General features: G+C 40.9%; 1 protein-coding gene across 1 annotated transcript; it reads left to right on the top strand.

Moving 5' to 3' along the window:
* The first annotated feature begins 914 nt into the window (after nucleotides 1–914).
* LOC132398074 (cysteine and histidine-rich domain-containing protein 1-like) lies at nucleotides 915–16,854 on the top strand. The gene is made up of 10 exons (XM_059977017.1): nucleotides 915–1,059; nucleotides 3,912–3,968; nucleotides 5,847–6,010; nucleotides 7,864–7,967; nucleotides 8,562–8,623; nucleotides 9,289–9,359; nucleotides 10,867–10,972; nucleotides 14,420–14,539; nucleotides 15,232–15,294; nucleotides 16,415–16,854. The coding sequence occupies exons 1-10, from the start codon at nucleotides 991–993 to the stop codon at nucleotides 16,700–16,702; spliced, it is 1,104 nt and encodes a 367-aa protein (XP_059833000.1). The 5' UTR covers nucleotides 915–990; the 3' UTR covers nucleotides 16,703–16,854.
* Nucleotides 16,855–18,185: the final 1,331 nt, after the last annotated feature.

Below are 18,185 nucleotides of genomic sequence, written 5' to 3'. Positions count from 1 at the left end.
GTCAAAGTTGGAAGCAAAGTTGATGAAACTGACAAACTCAGCATGGGTGCGGGAAGCAGCTCTAATGCAGATGCTGATGTAGAGATCAATATAGGTGCGGCGAGCAGCATTGATTTCAGTCTCTGATTTCAGCACTGATTTCAGTCTCTGCAAGAGATGTCAGTAGTGTATTCCTCTCTGCAGAGATTACCTGACCAGCAGCATTTTGTGTGTGTTTCCTCCTTGCCTTACCAAAATCTTCCATCGTTCTAAACATATTTATTAAATGTCTTTCCATACCACCGTGGAACTACTGTTATCTGGCTTCATTTTCTCATTCCTTGCATATTCTCTGATATTTCATCCAATTAGTGCCTTGTAAAAATTTATTTTTGCTTTGCTGCTGCATTCCTTGCCCTGTTTATAAGAAGCTATTCGCCTTATTATGGCTACAAACCCTCTTGCATTTTCTCCTTATCCACACTATACAGTGCCTTCTTTTTAGTTGACTTCTCTCACTCTGTGGTTTTCCTTCTAAAATATATTACATTGTTAAGTATCTCATCTCTTTATCTCAGAGGACTCCCTTTCACAGGAAAAGCAGAGCACAGTGATGTACTGTACCCAATGTTGATATTCCAGTCTGCAGAATGCCGTAATGCAACATTTTGCCTTCTCAGCACATAAACGCTTCAATTAAGAAATCTGTTTGAAGGCCATTGCAAACCATGTCAACTTTGGTAAGAATGTGGAGATTGTTTGAAGAAAGGGCATTTTCAGGTGTTTCAGATAAGAGTAATATAGAGTTGAATTGTCGATTGTATCTCAATTTTATGTTGGGTTAGGAACAATAGGATAAAGAGTATTACAGTTTATTTCCTCCTCCACCTCCTCCTCTTGCATTTCCTTGGTGATTAAGAGTGACTGAAAGAGTCCTTTCAATAAAATCTGTGAAGAGACCTTGAGCTATCAGTAATTGCTGTCTCTTGTTCACCTTTTTTTTTAAAAAATATGAATTTTTTTCCAACAGATGCTTGCTGTTACCATCCTGGGGTTCCCATATTTCATGATGCACTCAAGGTAGGTTCAGAAGTACAGACTATTTCTAGACGCAATTGAATATATTGCCCAAAGCTTGAAATGGGTATGGCCTCTGGGTGCAGCTTCACCATACATTTTTAAAGAAACACCCTTTACAGTAGACCCATATCTTTCACGTATGTAGCCTTGTGATTTCGCAGTCGAAACCCAGTGGTAATCTAGCGATGGTAAGGATGCGGCATAGCTGCTTCGCAACAGAGGGACAAGTGTGAGCAGTATCTGCCTTCATTCCATATCCAGAGTCAACCAGCTCTCACCTCCCTTGGTCTTTGGAGTTCCCAGTGTGATTACTCCATCGAGGACATTTATAGCAGCAGTTGCAAAAAGGAGGCTGGGAGATCATCGGGGACACCCGTCACCCCAACCGTGAACTGTTTCAGCTGCTTCCGTCTGGCAAATGATATCGCAGCATTAAAGCCAGGACCAACAGGCTACAGGACAGGTTCTTTCTACAAGCCATTAGACTTTCAAATTCACATGTCTGTACATAGCAATGGAGTCATAACACAAAGGTTTTTACTCCTGCACATTGTGGGATGGATGTAAGATTTAAATGTATTCTAAGTTCTAAAAGGGACAGACTGGGCAGATTTCACACTACTTCAGCTGAATATCATCGTAATTTACTGGGAATTACATGTTCAAATGCCTCCTGAGTAATTTTTCATGTGAAGGTAGATGAATTCTTGATGGGTAGGGTGTGAAAGGGTGTGGGAAGGGATGCAGAAGTGAGCTGCAATCAGATGAGTGACGTGCTGATTAAATGGTGGAGGAGGCACAAGGGACTGTGGCTTATTTTTGCTTCTTATTCATTTGCTCAAAGGTGTGTATTTTCATATGTACAGTTGAATTAGATTATACCTCGTCATTTCCTTGTACAAGTCATTGGAGAAGGAAGTGAGTTTTTATTCTTCCCAGCTTACTGAGGTCATGTGACATGCTGCTGTCAGGAACTTACAATGTCTGCAAGGTTGAGTACCACCAATCTGAAAAGGGACTACACGTTCTTTTTAGTTCTGTGTAATGTATTCATGATCTGTCGACATGAAACTCTTCAGCAACACACAAACATGCTGGAGGAACTCAGCATGTCAGGCAGCACCTATGGAAATGAAAAAATAGTTGACGTTCTGGGCCAAGACCCTTCTTCAGGACTTTTCAGACACTTTCTTCCAGATTTGCATTTAGCATTAGGGTTATCCTATGAAATATGGTTGATTTTGTCTCCATAGAACTTACTTGCACTCCAATGTTTGGAAATAGATCTTTAATCACGGGTGTAAATGGCTGCTTCAGGTTTAACTACCCATTGCAATTCCTTCCTGTTATTTAACTTCATTTACGTCAATAGCAGCCAAAGGAATTTTTCCTGCCAAAGATTTTCCTTCCACACCAGCCTGTGTCATGCCACATTCCCAGCTGTCTCTCTCTGATCTGTAACTCTCTGCAAGCCCTTGTGTGCCTCAGGTCTGCAGTAGAAAGCTCAGCCACTGCACTCGTACATCATTACTACAGCCCTGGGTTGAAAAGGGTTAATTCAAGCCGATAAGTAATGTAGGAATGAAATCTAACAAGTGGCCATGAACTTGGCTGATAAGCTAACCCAAGAGTGAAATTGAAGAATACTCCATAAGAACTAAGTAAGAATAATGTAATCAAGGTTAGCTTCTGTTTGTGAGTGGCACCACAGCTTACTTAAAGCAATACACACATTTCTGAACTTGTGAATGTATTACAGTTATACAATTAATCTTTTTTTTAGCATTTTCCACCTCCTCTCCTAAGCCAGAGAGAGACAAGTCTGTCCATATGTCTATGGAATGTGGGAGGAAACCAGAGCAACTGGAGGAAACTCACACCGTCATGAGGGGAGCATACAAACTCTTTACAGACAGTGGCAGGAATTGAAAGTGTAAAGTGTTTCAATAACCGCAAGCAATAGGCTAATCACACTCAACCACTGAGAAATGAACTGCCTAACCAAAAATTTGATGGTCAGCTAAAAACATTATGGTCCAAGCATTGGGATTTTTTTGATATCTTATTGTTTGGAGAGCTGGAAGTTATGTTGTCCAACCTCGAGGGCAGCTATTTCTGGTCTTCTTATCGGAAAGTGTGAGGATCTTTGTAAGGGGTCATGCAACTGAAAAATGTCCAAGACAAGAGGTTCACCTTAACGAGGCAATAATCTTATTTATCATACCACTCTGGCATTAAGTGTATACACTTGCCTTTAAGATCAGTTCATTCAAAACACTTCTGCCTGCTCAACTTCTCAAAGAACAGGATATCTTCCTAGTGCTTAAAATTACTGAACAAGTTGTAGCCTTGTTGTGCTTTATAGGACCCAACATAATGTAATTAATCTGCTTTCTCTGCAACACAATCATGAACATTTTAATGAAGTATGTAACTGGCAGAAAGTAAGTTGGTGAAACGGTGAGGTAAGTATAACTTACTTTCTTCTGTGAAAGAGGAAAGCTGGTAAAAAAGCCAGAGAGAGTCTTTAGCTATTATTTTCATTACCTACACATTTATACACAGCCTCCAGCATTTCCTTTCCCAGCATAGGGAAATTCAGGAATCCATTCCTTGTGGATTTGCTGGGAGCAATAATATGGTGCTATAATAAATAAAAATAGAAAATGCTGGAAACACTCAGCAGGTCAGACAATAGCTGTGGAAAAACAAATGTTTCAGATTGAAGACTCTTTGACTGAACTGAGAAAGTTGGGAAACAAGTTGGTCATCACACCTGCAGAACTAATGCTCATCAGAGTGGGCAGGTCAGAACAGAAAGGGAGAATGATTATATTTTCATGTTTCACTAGGGATGGTCATGCTGCAAAAAGAAGACAACAGACTTTTCTGAATTTCTGGCAATCCCGGTAGGTAGACTTTGCTGTTCTCATAAAAATATAAACTCAGTTGAAGTCTGAGTTAAATATTAGCTACTTTTTAAAAAGAATTAATGGACCACCAACTGTGTGGACTCTGTGCAATGGGTCATGTGTCCAGCAGGGTACTGATTTTGGTAGTATCCTATTTGTTACAGCCTGGCAATGTGAAAATCTTGTAAATGCTCCACAGACTGCTGGAGAAACTCAGCGAGTCAAGCGGCATCTATGGAGGGGATAACAGTCAGCACTTCGGGCCAAGACTCTTCATCAGGACTGGAAAGGAAGGGGGAAGAAGCCAGAATAAGAAGTTGGGGGGAAGAGAAAGGAATAGAAACTTGTAGGTGATAGGTGAAACCAGTTGAGGGAGAAGTTGGGCCAGTGGGAGAAGAGGTGGGATATAAAAAAAAGAAGCTGGGAGGTGATAGGTGGAAGAGGTAAAAGGCTGAAGAAGCAGGAATCTAATGGAAGAGGAGAGTGGACCATGGAAGAAAGGGAAGGAAGAGGGGAACCAGAGGGAGGTGAAGAGAAGGGTTGGGAGGGGGAACCAGAATAGTGAATGGAGAAAGAGAAAAGAAAGGATGTGGGAGAAATTACCAGAAGTTGGAGAAATCAATGTTCCTTCAATCAGATTGGTGGCTACCCGGACAGAATGTGAATAGCAGAGGGGACCATGGACAGATTTGTCAGTATGGAAAGTTGAACTGAAATGAGTAGCCACCAGGAGATCCTGCCTTTTGCAGCAGTTAGAGTGGAGAGTAATTTCGACTCCCTTGTTTCAGTTGTTAACAAGACAGCTACCCAGTCTAATTTATTACCAACCACCCTGTGAGCTCTTATTTTATATATCAATCTAAGTGGAACCTATCAATTTTCTTTCAAAAGTCTAGATACAGTATCCTACATCCACTGTTTCCCTTTACTTACCATGTTGGTTATGAGCCCTGAAAGTTCTGTAAGACTTACGAAACACGGCTTTCCCTTCACTGAATTTTAATGATATTACATATATACAAACGTCTTCTAAGGACTCTACAACAGGATTTTGATAGGTTGTGTGCCTAGTCAAAAACGGAGTTGATTAAAAGCAAAGTGTGAGATCTTTTTGGTCACCTTTTGTGCTCCATGCATGGAATTCAACAAGGTAGCATGCAGGTGAAATAAATAATAAATGTGACTCGTGGCTTGTTGGCTCTTATTGCTTGGGGGTTGGAATTTAACGTTTGTGAATTATTGTTACAGTGGTAAGGTCATTGTGTACTCTATTGAATCTTTTCTGTAAGAAAGGATATAGTACTAGCATTCAAGAAGAGATCCACTAGGCTAATTCTTGGGATGAGGAGGTTGTCCTGTGAAAACCAGCAAAAAGGTGAGAACTTCCTCCTTTGGAGTTTATAAAAATGAGGGGGAATGTTACTGAAGCAGATAAGATTGTACAAGGACATAACAAAATAGACTGGAAACATAGAGGTTGTCAAGGTAATCTGCTGGAATAGCTCAGTAGATGTTGAGATGTTTCTACCAGTGGAAAAGTTTTGAATGAGGGTACATAATTACAAGAAAAGGGAATGTATTTAAAACTGAGATGCAAAGACCTTTGTAATCACCCATTTCTGCTACATTTGTTGTGTTTTCTACCGTGAAGATAAATACAAAAAATTATTAAATACCACTCTTTTTAAAAAAAATTTCCAACTATAAATATTCCTGCCTTTGCCTTCATGGAGCATTGTTTATTTCTGTATTTATTGTCCTCCATTGATGCCTGCTTTTTAGCATGCATATTTAAATTTACTGCTTAGAATTGTTTTAGTTTTAGAGTGAAATGCCGACTAGCCTTGTTTAATGTAACATTGGCACTTGCCTTAGGGGTGCACCAAGGGGAAGCACTGCAACGTGAAGCCGCCGGAGCCCCCGAAACCAGAGGTAACATGTACCAAGGATGGAACAGATAACCTGAAGTCAGGGACTGCCACTGAATACATCATGAAGGGTCCCAAATCAGCAGAGATGATGAAGAAAGAAAGACCAAGGTAACAGGGGTCCTCTGTCTGCATAGTATCATCGGTTTGAAGCTTAGGGATGACCAGCACAGTTTACAAATGCTTGTTTCACTCATATTGAAACTACAATAGCCATGAATAAGGCGATATACTGAATGGCCCAGACATAGACTCCTCAATCAGAAGATTGCAGTTAATTGCCAAGCCCTATTTGGGTATACAGTATTGCTCGTGTTGGCTAATGATTTTGCACTGGATTTGTAATCAAAGTAAATGCTCAAGGTACACATATGCCACCATATACAACCCTGACATTCCTTTTCTTGTGAGCATACTCAATAAATCTATAGAATAATAACTATATCAGAATCAATGAAACCATCCAACTTGGGCATTCAACAAACTGTGTGAATACAAAAGAAATAATAATAATAATAAATGAATAAGCAAGAAATACTGAACATATGAGATGAACAGTCCTTGAGAGTCAGCCTACTGGTTGTGGGAACATCTCAATGATGGGCAAGTGAAGTTGAGTGAAGTTATCCTCTTTGGTGCAGGAGCCTCACTGTTGAGAGGTGATAACTGTTCCTGAGGCTCCTGTACCCTTTTCCTGGTGACAGCAGTGAGAAGACAGCATATCCTGGGTGGTGGGAGTCCCTGATGATGGGCGCTGCTTTCCTGCAACAGTGTTTCATGTCAATGTGCTCAGTCATGGAGAGGGCTTTAGCCATGATAAACTGGGCTGTATTCATTATTTCTGTCGGATTTTCCATTCAAGGCCATTGGTGTTTCCAGACCAGGTTGTGATGCACCCAGTCAACATAGTCTCCACTACACATCTGTGGGAGTTTGTCACGGTTTTAGATGTCATGCTAAATCTGTGCAAACTTCCTAATTGAACTTACACGCTGGGCCCAGTACAGGTTCTCAGAAGTAATAACACTGAGGAATTTAAAGTTGCTGACCCTCTTCACTTCTGATCCCCCATTGAGGACTGGCTCCTGGACCTCTGGTTTCCTTCTCCTGAAGTCAATAATCAGCTCCTTGTTCTTGCTGATGTTCAGTAAGAGGCTGTTATGGTACCACTCAGCCAGATTTCAATCTCCCTCTTGTATGCCACCATCTTTCTGCTACCATCAGGTAGGAGGTACGGAGGCCTTTGGTTCCACACCACCAGGTACAGGAATTTATTGCCATATAGTCATCAGGCTACTAAACCAGCATGGACAGCTTCAGTCTTCACTACTCTGAACTGATTCTACGACCTGCCGGCTCACACTCATATTCTCAGTATTAATTTTATTTGCGTACTGGTGTTTGTCAATCTTCATCAGTTTGTGCATAGTTTCTTTGGAAAGTTCTATCGTATTTCTTTTTGTCCTGTAAATGCCTGCAAGAAAATGAATCTCAGGTAACTTACACATACTTTGGTAATAGATTTACTTTGAGCTTTATTCAATGCATGGATTCAGAAGACCAAATTTCCCATCAGTACAAAAGAGAACTACTGTTTGACATTAATTAAGACATCTTATTGGGGTAGTATGGAGTTCTCTCCTGTAGTTAATTTGTATAAGTGGTATTATCTCTAACTGGTTGTGTCTGATGGAGCAGTCGAATTTTCCTCTGTATTGAATCCCTGCACTACCCAGGTTTGGAATTATTCACAGACTCAACATCTGACACACCAGTACTCTAATTGACCTTAAAAGGTAGAGTCTCTGTATCCTTTGGTCCTACACCTGACCTGAAGCTAATTTTGGAAAGGTTGCTCTTTTCCCACCACTGAAATTCATCTCTTTGTATGCCCCATATTCACTTGTTAAACTCATAGATCTGAGCAATGTTACTCGTATTAATTGTTTCCTTACTGGTAACAGTTCCGACGAGCCAATGGTAAAACTACCTCAGAGAGTCTCCAAGTCACTGCAAGAGTCCTTGGACAAGCTCAGTGAATCAAATCAGAAAACAGATACAAAGAAAGGTAAGTACTTCGAACCAGTAATGAGAGGAGATATAATGATGGAATTTGAATTTTCAGAAGCAGACTGCCTCTCCATACCCAGGCATAGGTTTAGTGTTATGAAATACATTTTCTTTCTTCAGCCTTTGTTATTCACAGGGTCAATGAGTAGGTCAATGAGTTATAGTATGAAGTTGGATGAATATTCTAATATTTTGTTGGATTTTCTTTGGGATCAATAAAATCTTATAATTGTTCCTTTGGGAGAATAAATGGGTCCTGGGTGTTGACTAAATTATGTGTTAATTGGAAGGATTAGAATCAGAAGCCTAAAAGGCCTTTCTTCATTCGTCCATTCTTTTGTTCATATTTTTATTGCAAGTTGGTGAATAATAAGTATTTTTATTCAATCAGCATATAACCAAGATAAATAAAAGTACTGCACTGTTGACATTTATAAAATTACAAATATTTTATAAATACTTCATAATATTTCAATAGAGTGTAAAGACCAGATCAGCCAATGGTAGAAGTATATAGGAGCAGGGCTTTAGCATAACTACAATCAGATTTTGCTGACAAGGGATTGAACTGAATACGTACTGCCTTTTTCAGAGGATGACATCAGTAGTGGCGTTAAAGTGGGCACCTTGTGTAAAAACGCTGGCTGTAAGACGGTGAGTCACTAACCTTCTACAAAACTTGAGGCTTTTTTCTCCCCTTTGATAAGGAATTTAATTACAGAATACCATTGAATCATTTTCACTGTTAGAGTCATTTACAAATAACCAACGAAAGGCAAAATTAGCTATGTTCAATTTTTTAATTGTAAAATATAAATTACAATCACTCACAACTTTCACCATATCTTACCTGCAATCAGACTAGTAATTTCCCCCAGTTTTCAGAATACTAGATATGGTGCCTCTCCCTTTTAGTGTTGGTTCAAGGGTCCCTGTGCAATCTCAGTTTCTTGTGCTTTTCCAGGAATTGCCAAGGAGTTAATTCCTGTTTCCATGAATTATCCCGTCTTTTCCTTTTGTTCTCTTCCAGTGATATGGTTACATGCCGATAGTCCATGTGACCAGGCATTATCAGTTCAATATCTTAACCTAAGCCTCTATTTATCTCTTACTACCAATGTAATGGCTATCAGTGCTCCCTTCCCTCAAGTACTTGGATGTGGTTGAATATGTCTTGGAGTGGACCCATTGTTTCATATCTCACTAAAATCTTCTACTCACTTCCCCATTTATTGGGGCTCTGAGAGCCTAGGTTGTGCTAGAGTGAGCTAAGACAAGCTAATTCTACAATTTTGAAATGACCATTTCTGTGCTGACAGGCATTTCAGGGGCTAGAGAGCAATCAGGAATTGTGCCACTTTCATAGTGGAATACCCATCTTCCATGAAGGGTGAGTTTTTAAGCATTACGATTCTGTTTATGCCATTCACAGGAATTAACGGTCCTGCAATACCTTGAGTGTGCGTTCCTTGATCTGTAAAGTGTGAGCGTCAGCAGATAGGATCACGCAGGAGGGAGTACAAGCAGGGGTGCAGCTTCTTTCTCTTCTCATAAATATTGCAAAACAAAGGGAAAACGTGACATAATTAAGCTAATGCTCACGTTCATTCTATAAAATTAAAGACAAATGCAAGGAAGTCTAAAAGCCGTCAAATCTAAAATCTAAAGCCATGTGTGATCCTACTTTGTCTGCACTTACACCTTTCAACAGAACTGGAGAACCATGACAATTTTCATCTTTCTCTCTCCCAGGGATGTCAAAACCTGGCCGTGGAGTTGATTAGTTGTTGAGACCACATATAATAAACTCACCACAAACTGGAGATAGAGCTTGGGATCTCCCTGCACGTTGGTGTTTATCACCATGTATTGCAATAGCCAATTCAGCCAATGGCGGTTGTCTTTCCCACAGTTACTTTTCCTCCAATTAGCATATTTGGGAGACTGTCAATGAATGAATCAAGCAAGATTTGAAATCTCAAAGAACAAAACATGGAGGGATCAGAATTAAAGTGTCTAACTGGCCCTGTGGAATTTAGTACTGGTCAGAGTCAATGTGATAAAGAGAGAGAATGAGAGAGAGAGAGAATGCCAGTACTTGTTTTGGAAATAGCTCAGTACAGGGTGTCTGGTTCTACAGAGCTTATCTGTAATACTCAGCATTTTGAATACACTGTTACACCCGTAGCCGCTTATTTTGGGGACAGCCGGGGCATAACGGAATGTAATATCTGGAAAAGTAATAAAAAAGAAATGAAAATCGGTGAGGATCAATGAAATGTGAGAATAAAGGAATATCAGAGAGTCACTGGGGGAAAGATCCTCAGGACAAATCTTTGCAGGACAGGGATGAGGGTACAAGAAAAAAACTGCGAGGAAAGAGGAAGAAGATTCTGGAGGGATTGGTATTCCAGTAATGCAACCTTTGAAATCGGGATAAGACTGTCAGAGGGGAGGATTAGGTCCTGCTGGGCAACCTCGCTGACCCATTATCAGCACTTTACAGAACAGCATGATGAAATGTGGCAAAGCACGTTATAAAACCTTAAATGGAGAATTCAGAAATGTAAATAAGCCCTAAGCCAAACAAATTTTTATCTCTTGTTGTAAAAAAATATTATGACAGGTTTTCATTGCTCAAACTAAATTTTTCCATATTTGCATAAATCTGCATAGGAATGAACTTCAAGTACAAGAATGTTCCATAAAATTTTATATCAAGGAGTAAAGTTGTTCAATAGATACACTCATTCGTGAAGTTAGCCATTTTAGAGTGTTGTTTAACTTACATTATTACAGCAATAAATAACCTTGCTGAATTTTTTTCCCCAGATTATTTGTAGGCCTGAGAGATAAATGGATTTGAAAGCCTTTTTTTTTGTTTTAATTTCCCATAGAATGAAGTACTGGAGCTGCTGTAAGATAAAGACCACTGAATTTGATGAGTTCCTTGAACAGCCTGGCTGTGTCAGAGGCAAGCACCTCTGGACCAAAAAAGAAACAGTAAGAATCAGACTTTTGCAGCAAGATGGGCACATGCCGATATGACAGTGTTGCATGTTCAGTCTGGTCAATGGAATCATTCAAACTTGCCTGTGAATTTAGTCTGTTATTGACACAATATCAGTGAGCTAGTAATCAGAGAGCAAAGAACTACAGATGTGAGAAAGCTGAAATGAAGTTCCAGTGGAAGGTTATTGACTTGAAGCATTGACTCCAGTCCCCTCTTCACAGATGCTGACTGGTAAACTAACTAAAATGGCACAGTGGCATTGGTAATGGTGCTGCTGTCTCACATTGCCAGATACCTGGGCTTAGAGCTCAGTCCTGACCCTGGGTGCTGTCTCTATGGAGTTTGCACATTTTCCCTGTGATTCTGTGGGGTCTTCTCCATGTGCTTCAGTTCCTGTCTCATCCCAAAAGTAGATTGTGCCTGGTCAGGTGAGTGGTAGAATAGCTGGTGTTGGAATTGAAGAGAATGTGGGGAGAATAGAAAAGGGAATGGTGCGGAATGGGTGGATGAACGGTCATCATGGACTCAGTCTGAGCTGACTGTCTCTATGTCCAATACTTGCAGCATTTTCAGTTTCTAATCCTTGTGCAAGTCCAATATAGAGGAGTTTCAGAGTGCTGAAATAGGTGATCATTGAAATATAGTCATAAGAATGGTCTTCAGCTGATTAATTTAGGAACAAGCTCTCCAAAATGCTCGGTGAGCTTATGCCAAGCAATGCATTTATCAGTGAGTCTGAAAAGAGCTGCCTCTAGAGTTCTGGCTGCAGGGGCTGGGCTCGGGATATTGATATATTATGTTACACGTTCTGTTGCTGGTGACCCTTTCATGTAAACCAGGTAGTATTAGCTAAAATTAAACCAAATATGGAGCACCAAAATTATACATCCTCTGGCACCAACATCCATTTTGTCCACTCCTCACAGATTCTCTGCTTTTGTAAGCCTGCGACAGGACTGAATGCAGATCTGACAACCACAATCCATGCCCAAGGTGTAAGAAGTTCCAGCTGCATCACATATCACAAGATGGAATCACTGCTGTTTGTTAGTTGCTTTGGAATGGTTTCAAACACCCAAGGCCAATGGGATGAGGTGACTCCAAATAACAATGGCAGAGTCCAATTCCTGAGTATCAGAGACAATGCTGAAGTTTCTGCACCCACCTTTAACCAAAACCAACAGGTGGATGGTCCATTTTGGCTTCTTCTTGAGGTTCCCACCATCTCAGTAGACCATCTACTGTTAAATTGCTCCTAACTGCACCCAATGTCAGGAAATGGCTAAGAGCACTGAATGCAGCAGAAGTTGCAAATCTTCAGTGGAGTGCTGGGGTGTAGAACCAGCTGTGCCTTAGCCAAGCTGCTTGTCTACAATGTCAGTGTAACTATTATTAGTACAATTATAACATCAGTATCTGCCAGATAACGTGCAAAAAAATGCCCAGAACGGAACAAATTCTATCTGGATAATTATCGCTCCATCAGTGTAGACTCAAATCATGGGCAAAATGATAGAAGGAATAGTGCAACCATCAACAAGCTCACTGATGCTCCGTTACGGTTTTGCCAGAATCACCTGATTCTAGTTTTCATTATGGCCTTGCTCTGCACGAGGACAAAAAGGCTGAACTCCAGAGTTGAAGTTACAGGAACAATCTTTGACATCAAGGCCACACTGACCGATGTGATCAAGAGATGTTGGTTTAACTGAAATCAGAGGAAATCCTTCCAGACGTTATTGCTGTAGCTTGAATAAACCTTTAATTGGCAGTGTTCATTCCCTTCAGGGCGGAAACCTTGGCCCATCGATAATCTTCCCTTCATAATGAGATCGAAAGCGGGAATGTTCGCTGGCAGTGTTATCAGTTACTGTATGCAACAAGTCGAGACAGCATTCGGGTATTGGTTCATTAATGGCAAATAGCATTCGGGCCAAGCCACACAATGAACTCTTCCAGCGAAAGACACTGATAACTTACTCACTGCATCCAGTGACCGTCCCATGTTTCTGATCAAGTTCAAGTTTATTGTCATTCAATCATACACATGTATACAGCTGAGCGAAACATCATTCCTCCGGCGACAAGATGCAAGACACAATACATACAGTCACACACAGTGTTACAATCAAGCACATACAGTCACAAAATAATATTAACACATGAGTGTTCAGGTATGGCCGGAAGATTGACAGGAGGACATAAAGTGTGACTGTATGTGTAGGACTGTATACTGCTACTGGCATTATTACAATGAAACAAACAGTTGTATAAATATGTGAAACAGTTCATTGCTCTGGGAGGTTTACTCCCTTCACTGCTGATCTGACTCCATGGCTGTGACCTGTAGCCATCAGGATCTTAGACCACCATCACTCGCCTCAGTGCCGGCCGGACAGGCTCTGTGACTGTAAACTCACTTTCAGGGACGCTGTGGTTAATGTTCTGTGTGTCAAAGAAGTTGTTTATTTTTTAATTGCTTGCACTATTTGTTCTTTTTTTCCATGCATTGGATGTTTGATGGTCCCTGTTGTGGGTTTTTTTAAAAATGGGTTCTATTCTACATACTTCACTAAGGAACATACCTTAAATGTACTTTGGATAAATGAAGGGTGACCAGTGCAAGATGAGAGTATGCCTGTGAGATGGGGTGCTGGGCACTCAGCAGGCTGTTACGATGTCTAACAGCCAGGGGGATAGAAGCTGTTATCCAGCCTGATGGTTCTGATTCTTCTGCTGAAGTCCCTTCTCCCTGAGATTGTTAGAAGGATGGAAGGGGTCTTTGATAATGTGGGCGGCACTGTGTATACAGTGCTTCTGATATAGGTCCTGAATGTTCTGAATAGCCAACACTGTTCTTTCATGATGAGTCTAAGTGACTGTAACATCCTACCAACAGCACTGTGGAACTACTCTGCCTGATTCAATAAGGATTTACTACCACCCACTCAAGGGAAATTGTGGATGGGCAACAATTATTGGCTTTTCCACTATGCCAACATGCCAAATGAGAATTAAAATCTTGGGGTGGCACGGTAGTGTAGCCGTCAGCATAACTATTACAGCGTCAGTGACCCGGGTTCAATTCCTCCACTCTCTGCAAGGAGTTTGTACATTCTCCCTATGACCACACGGGTTTCCTCCAGGTGCTCTGGATTCCTCTCACATTCCAGAGATGTACGGGTTAGGATCAGTCAGTTATGGGCTTGCTGCTTTGGCACCAGGACACTTGCCGGAAGCCAACCTCGAACTTGGTTAATCGGTCACATGGGTGTGATTGGGCAGGGCCTGTAACTGTGCTACACCTCTAAATCTAAAATCTAAAAAAAATACCCACTCTCTAGAGATGGAAACTGAACTGGCACTTCATAAGACAAGTATCTTTTTTGTCTCCCCCTCAACAATTCTGCTTAGAAGTCTCTACCTTTCTGTTTTAGGATAAGAAGCTGGTTGGCTGCCGATACGATTGGCATCAGACTGGCAGTACGGTCGTTCTCACAGTTTATGCAAAAACATCCAACCCAGAGCACAGCTACGTAGATGCTAACCAGACAATGGTAAGTGTGGCATCAGTGAAACCGAGGAGTTTTATAACCTCCTGAACAATTTATTTGATATTTGTTTTTCAGACAATTGGATGTAAGATTTTCAATTTAAAACATATTGTACGGGCATTGGGTGCTGTTTTAGGAGGCTCAGTGCAATTTTTTTACTGCGGGCATATGCTCCCTTTGCTCTGTTTGTCAGAAGTAGTGCAGCTGTATCAGCTGAAGCTTAAGAGATTCAAACATCTTTAGGAACCAACTCAACACTGGTCCTGCTTGTGCATCTGCTACAGGAAGCGAAAGAATTGTGCTTCCCTGTAATACATGTCAGCTTTTTGGATCAGACTGAATAGACATTTGCTTAGAATTATACACAGAACTTGATGTGAAAGCAATTAATTTCTTATTTTAAGGCAGGTATCTATTGACTGTGAATATCAGAATAATTATAGTTAGACCATACACGTGTATAAAGCGACTGTGTAGTCGTCGTTATAAGTATAAATCAATAGTACAAGTGATATCAGAAAGGTGTTTTTTTTAAATCTAGTATTCTTGGTAAGCAGACGTTTATTTGGCCATGACTTTTGCATCAACATCAATGCTCATTTTACTATTTTCACATTGAAATTCAAACTCCTAGACTATTTCTACATTTCAGAAAGGGAAACCTAATTACAATGTTGTATTTTTGTCTTTTACAGTTGACTATCCACATCATGTTTGAAAAGGACAAAGTTTTTCATAAAGTATTAAATCTATGGGGTGTAAGTACTTTCTGAGATTTTTCAGCCTTTCTGCTTGTACTATGTAGCTGAAGCAGGATGTAATCTTTCTGATACAAAGTGAAAAGAGAAAGTGGCATACAAGTATTGCTTTCTAACGTCAAAAATAATTGTTGCGGGCCCCCAAGAGTGATTAAATCAATAATACGAGTTTGAGGTGTCGTTGGAATTCCACGTAGCCAGCAGGGGGCGCGCTCATCACAGGTGGTTTCAACGTACTGGGAAATTCTGATGACCTGGTACCTTTGAGACGCCAGCAGGTTTTCCAAACTGTTAAATGTGACTCCAATAACACCCAGACACAGTTTTATTTAACTTTTTAATGTGTTATATAATAGGATAATACATTCTCCAGTGAACTGAGTGAACTTAAAGGGGCTGGTAAATACACCTACAATTACAGCCACACAAACGGCCCATTGCCCCAGCCCTCTGGCCCTGCTTCCTCGACACCAGCTCAATTTATAGACGAAAGAGTGAACTAGTACCAGGCCACGTGGACAATCTGAACCACTGGAAGACAGATTATTTGAGTTTTAACATTTGCTGAAATAACAGCGCAAAGCTAAGACAGATCGGGGCATTCAGGAGTTTGAACTTCAATTCCGTAAGGAGGTTTTCTATACTGTGGAATGCTCCAGTTTACTCCCGCAGTCCAGAGACATGCCGGGTAGATTAATTGGTCATTGTAACTTGTCCCGTGATTAGTTTAGGGTTGTGGGGTTGCTGGGGCGGCGTGGCTTCAAAGACTGAAAGAGTCTGTCCCGAGGTGTCTCGCTAAATGAATAAAATAAAGTACTTGGGAAATCCTTTCATGACAAGGAGGCAACACGGTGTGGCATTTTTGGCAGTCTTTGCTAAGATATTCCTTGCGAGTGACCATCAAGCAAGGGGGAATAATCATTCAGGGAACTGAGCGATCTGAATGAGAAATGTTGCTGTTGCTGGAAAATCTCAGTAGGTTAGGCAGCAGACATGGAGAAATCCGTAAGGTTTCAGGTTGATTGACTCTCACAAGAAAAGAAATGTCACGGCTCTTATGTAGGAAAATAAGAGACTAATTCTAATTTAAATCTCCCCCCCCCCCCCAACTGAACCCCAGGTTGTAGATACAAGTCAAAGCTCCGTCACTATGGGCCCAACCAAAGTGGAAATCAGCCTTCGGAAGATGGATCCTGTGACCTGGGCCAAGCTTGAACTGCCTCGGCATGAAGTTGAGGAGAAGGAAGAAAAGAAAGGAGAAAGCCAAAAAGAAGAGAAAGTAAAGGAGAGTAAACCTATCGCTCAGGAGTTTAACGAAGTGTACCTGGGAGATGAGCCTCCGCCTCTAGAAGATGATGAATCTGATGATAGTTTAGGACTGTCTGATACCGAAGAAGAATTTGATTGATGTTTCATTGGATCCAACAACAAATAGCAAAGTACTGCAATTTTATACAGTTTTGCTTTTCTGATAGTGTGTATGTGATTATCTTATTATGAAGCATAGTTTGCAGTGTGGAGTATCCCCTGAAAATTAAAATATTTGCAGAATGTAAAAAACAAATGCAAATAAATGATCATTCAGTGACCGTATTCCAGAGCGTAGTTTGATTTTAAGGTTTCAAAGATGCCATGTTACTTATCTAGAATTCAGCAAAATGTTTCTCTAGCTTAGTGTCGGGAAGATTATAACTTTTGTCTTTAACCTCTACTAAAGGAAGCATTCACTGATTTCATTCCTCTCCCTAGCAATGATCTGAAACTACACCAGACTATTCAACGCCTTGGCATGATTTGTTTTTGCCTGTTTTCTGATAACTTCTGAACTGTCTCTGGTGACTTACTTATCTGCTACCAAACCAGCTATTTCATCTCCAGACTCCTGGTTCAGCTCATCTTCTCTGAAACCACCTTTGTTACAGGGCTCTGCAGATCAGCCTCTTCTTTCCCACCACATCATATCCGTCCATATGCTTTGTTTGGTGTCATCACAGTTTGAAAGTACATTGCAACACAGACAAAATCCTGGAGGAACTCAGCAGGTCAGGCAGCATCTGCGGAAATGAATAAACAGCTTCAATACCCTCACACATTCACAATGTCTTCATTCTGTGTGCTACACTGTCATGATCTTCTCATGTTATCGAACTCTGATAGAAGTGATACAAGCAACTGAATCATTGTTTCAGCATGTCAACAGCAAGTCCTGTCAGTAGAGGTACTGTAGCACAGTGGTGACGTTACAAAACTATTTGCCATTGTCTAAAAACATCCCATCATTCTGGAGAATTTAAATTAAATATATAAAATCTGGAGTTTAAAAGAGATGTTCTTAGTAATGGAAGGCATGAAACTTAACAGAGTTTTGTAGAAAACATATAGATCTGGTTCATCAATGTCCGTCAGGAAGAGATGTACTGTCCCGGCGTGCTCAGGTTGATCAGTGTCTGAAGTGATAATTAGAGCTGGACGATCATGCTGACATGACAAGCAACCAACCACACTTGAACTATCAAAATAAATGAATGGGTGAGAAACTCTGCACTGAAGGGGCTTCAGGATCCGACTGTGTGGTATGGGTACTGTGTGTAGGCCTCTGTTAGTCTCGCTAGACCATGGGTTTGCACCTGGGCAAGGTTTTTTTTATGGAAGACCGGCAGTTGCCCAACCTGCAAGCCTCCCCTCTCCACGCGGTCAATGTCCAAGGGAAGGGCATTATGGGTACTATGCCACGTGAGGTATGATGCTGCAGGCCACTGGCCTGATGTTTGTTGTACTCCACAATATTTTTCAAATTGCTCAATGAGGTACATTGAGCCAGACATTCCCGACTGAAGTCACAGCCCTCAGATCGGAGCTGAGGGGAGCAGAGAGCAAACGAGGAAAGGGGT

This window comes from Hypanus sabinus, chromosome 8 (assembly GCF_030144855.1).
Source record: "Hypanus sabinus isolate sHypSab1 chromosome 8, sHypSab1.hap1, whole genome shotgun sequence".
NCBI classification, from domain to species: Eukaryota; Metazoa; Chordata; class Chondrichthyes; order Myliobatiformes; family Dasyatidae; genus Hypanus; species Hypanus sabinus.
This window is presented reverse-complemented; position numbering and strand designations above follow the sequence as displayed.

What these genes read in the sequence shown, in the direction of transcription:
- LOC132398074 (XM_059977017.1), top strand. Translation starts at nt 991, where the DNA reads ATGAATTTTTTTCCAACAGATGCTTGCTGTTACCATCCTGGGGTTCCC. An exon ending in CTGAATTTCTGGCAATCCCG is followed by an intron (nt 3,969 to 5,846) that starts GTAGGTAGACTT and finishes CACTTGCCTTAG; the next exon opens with GGGTGCACCAAGGGGAAGCA. An exon ending in AAAACGCTGGCTGTAAGACG is followed by an intron (nt 8,624 to 9,288) that starts GTGAGTCACTAA and finishes CTGTGCTGACAG; the next exon opens with GCATTTCAGGGGCTAGAGAG.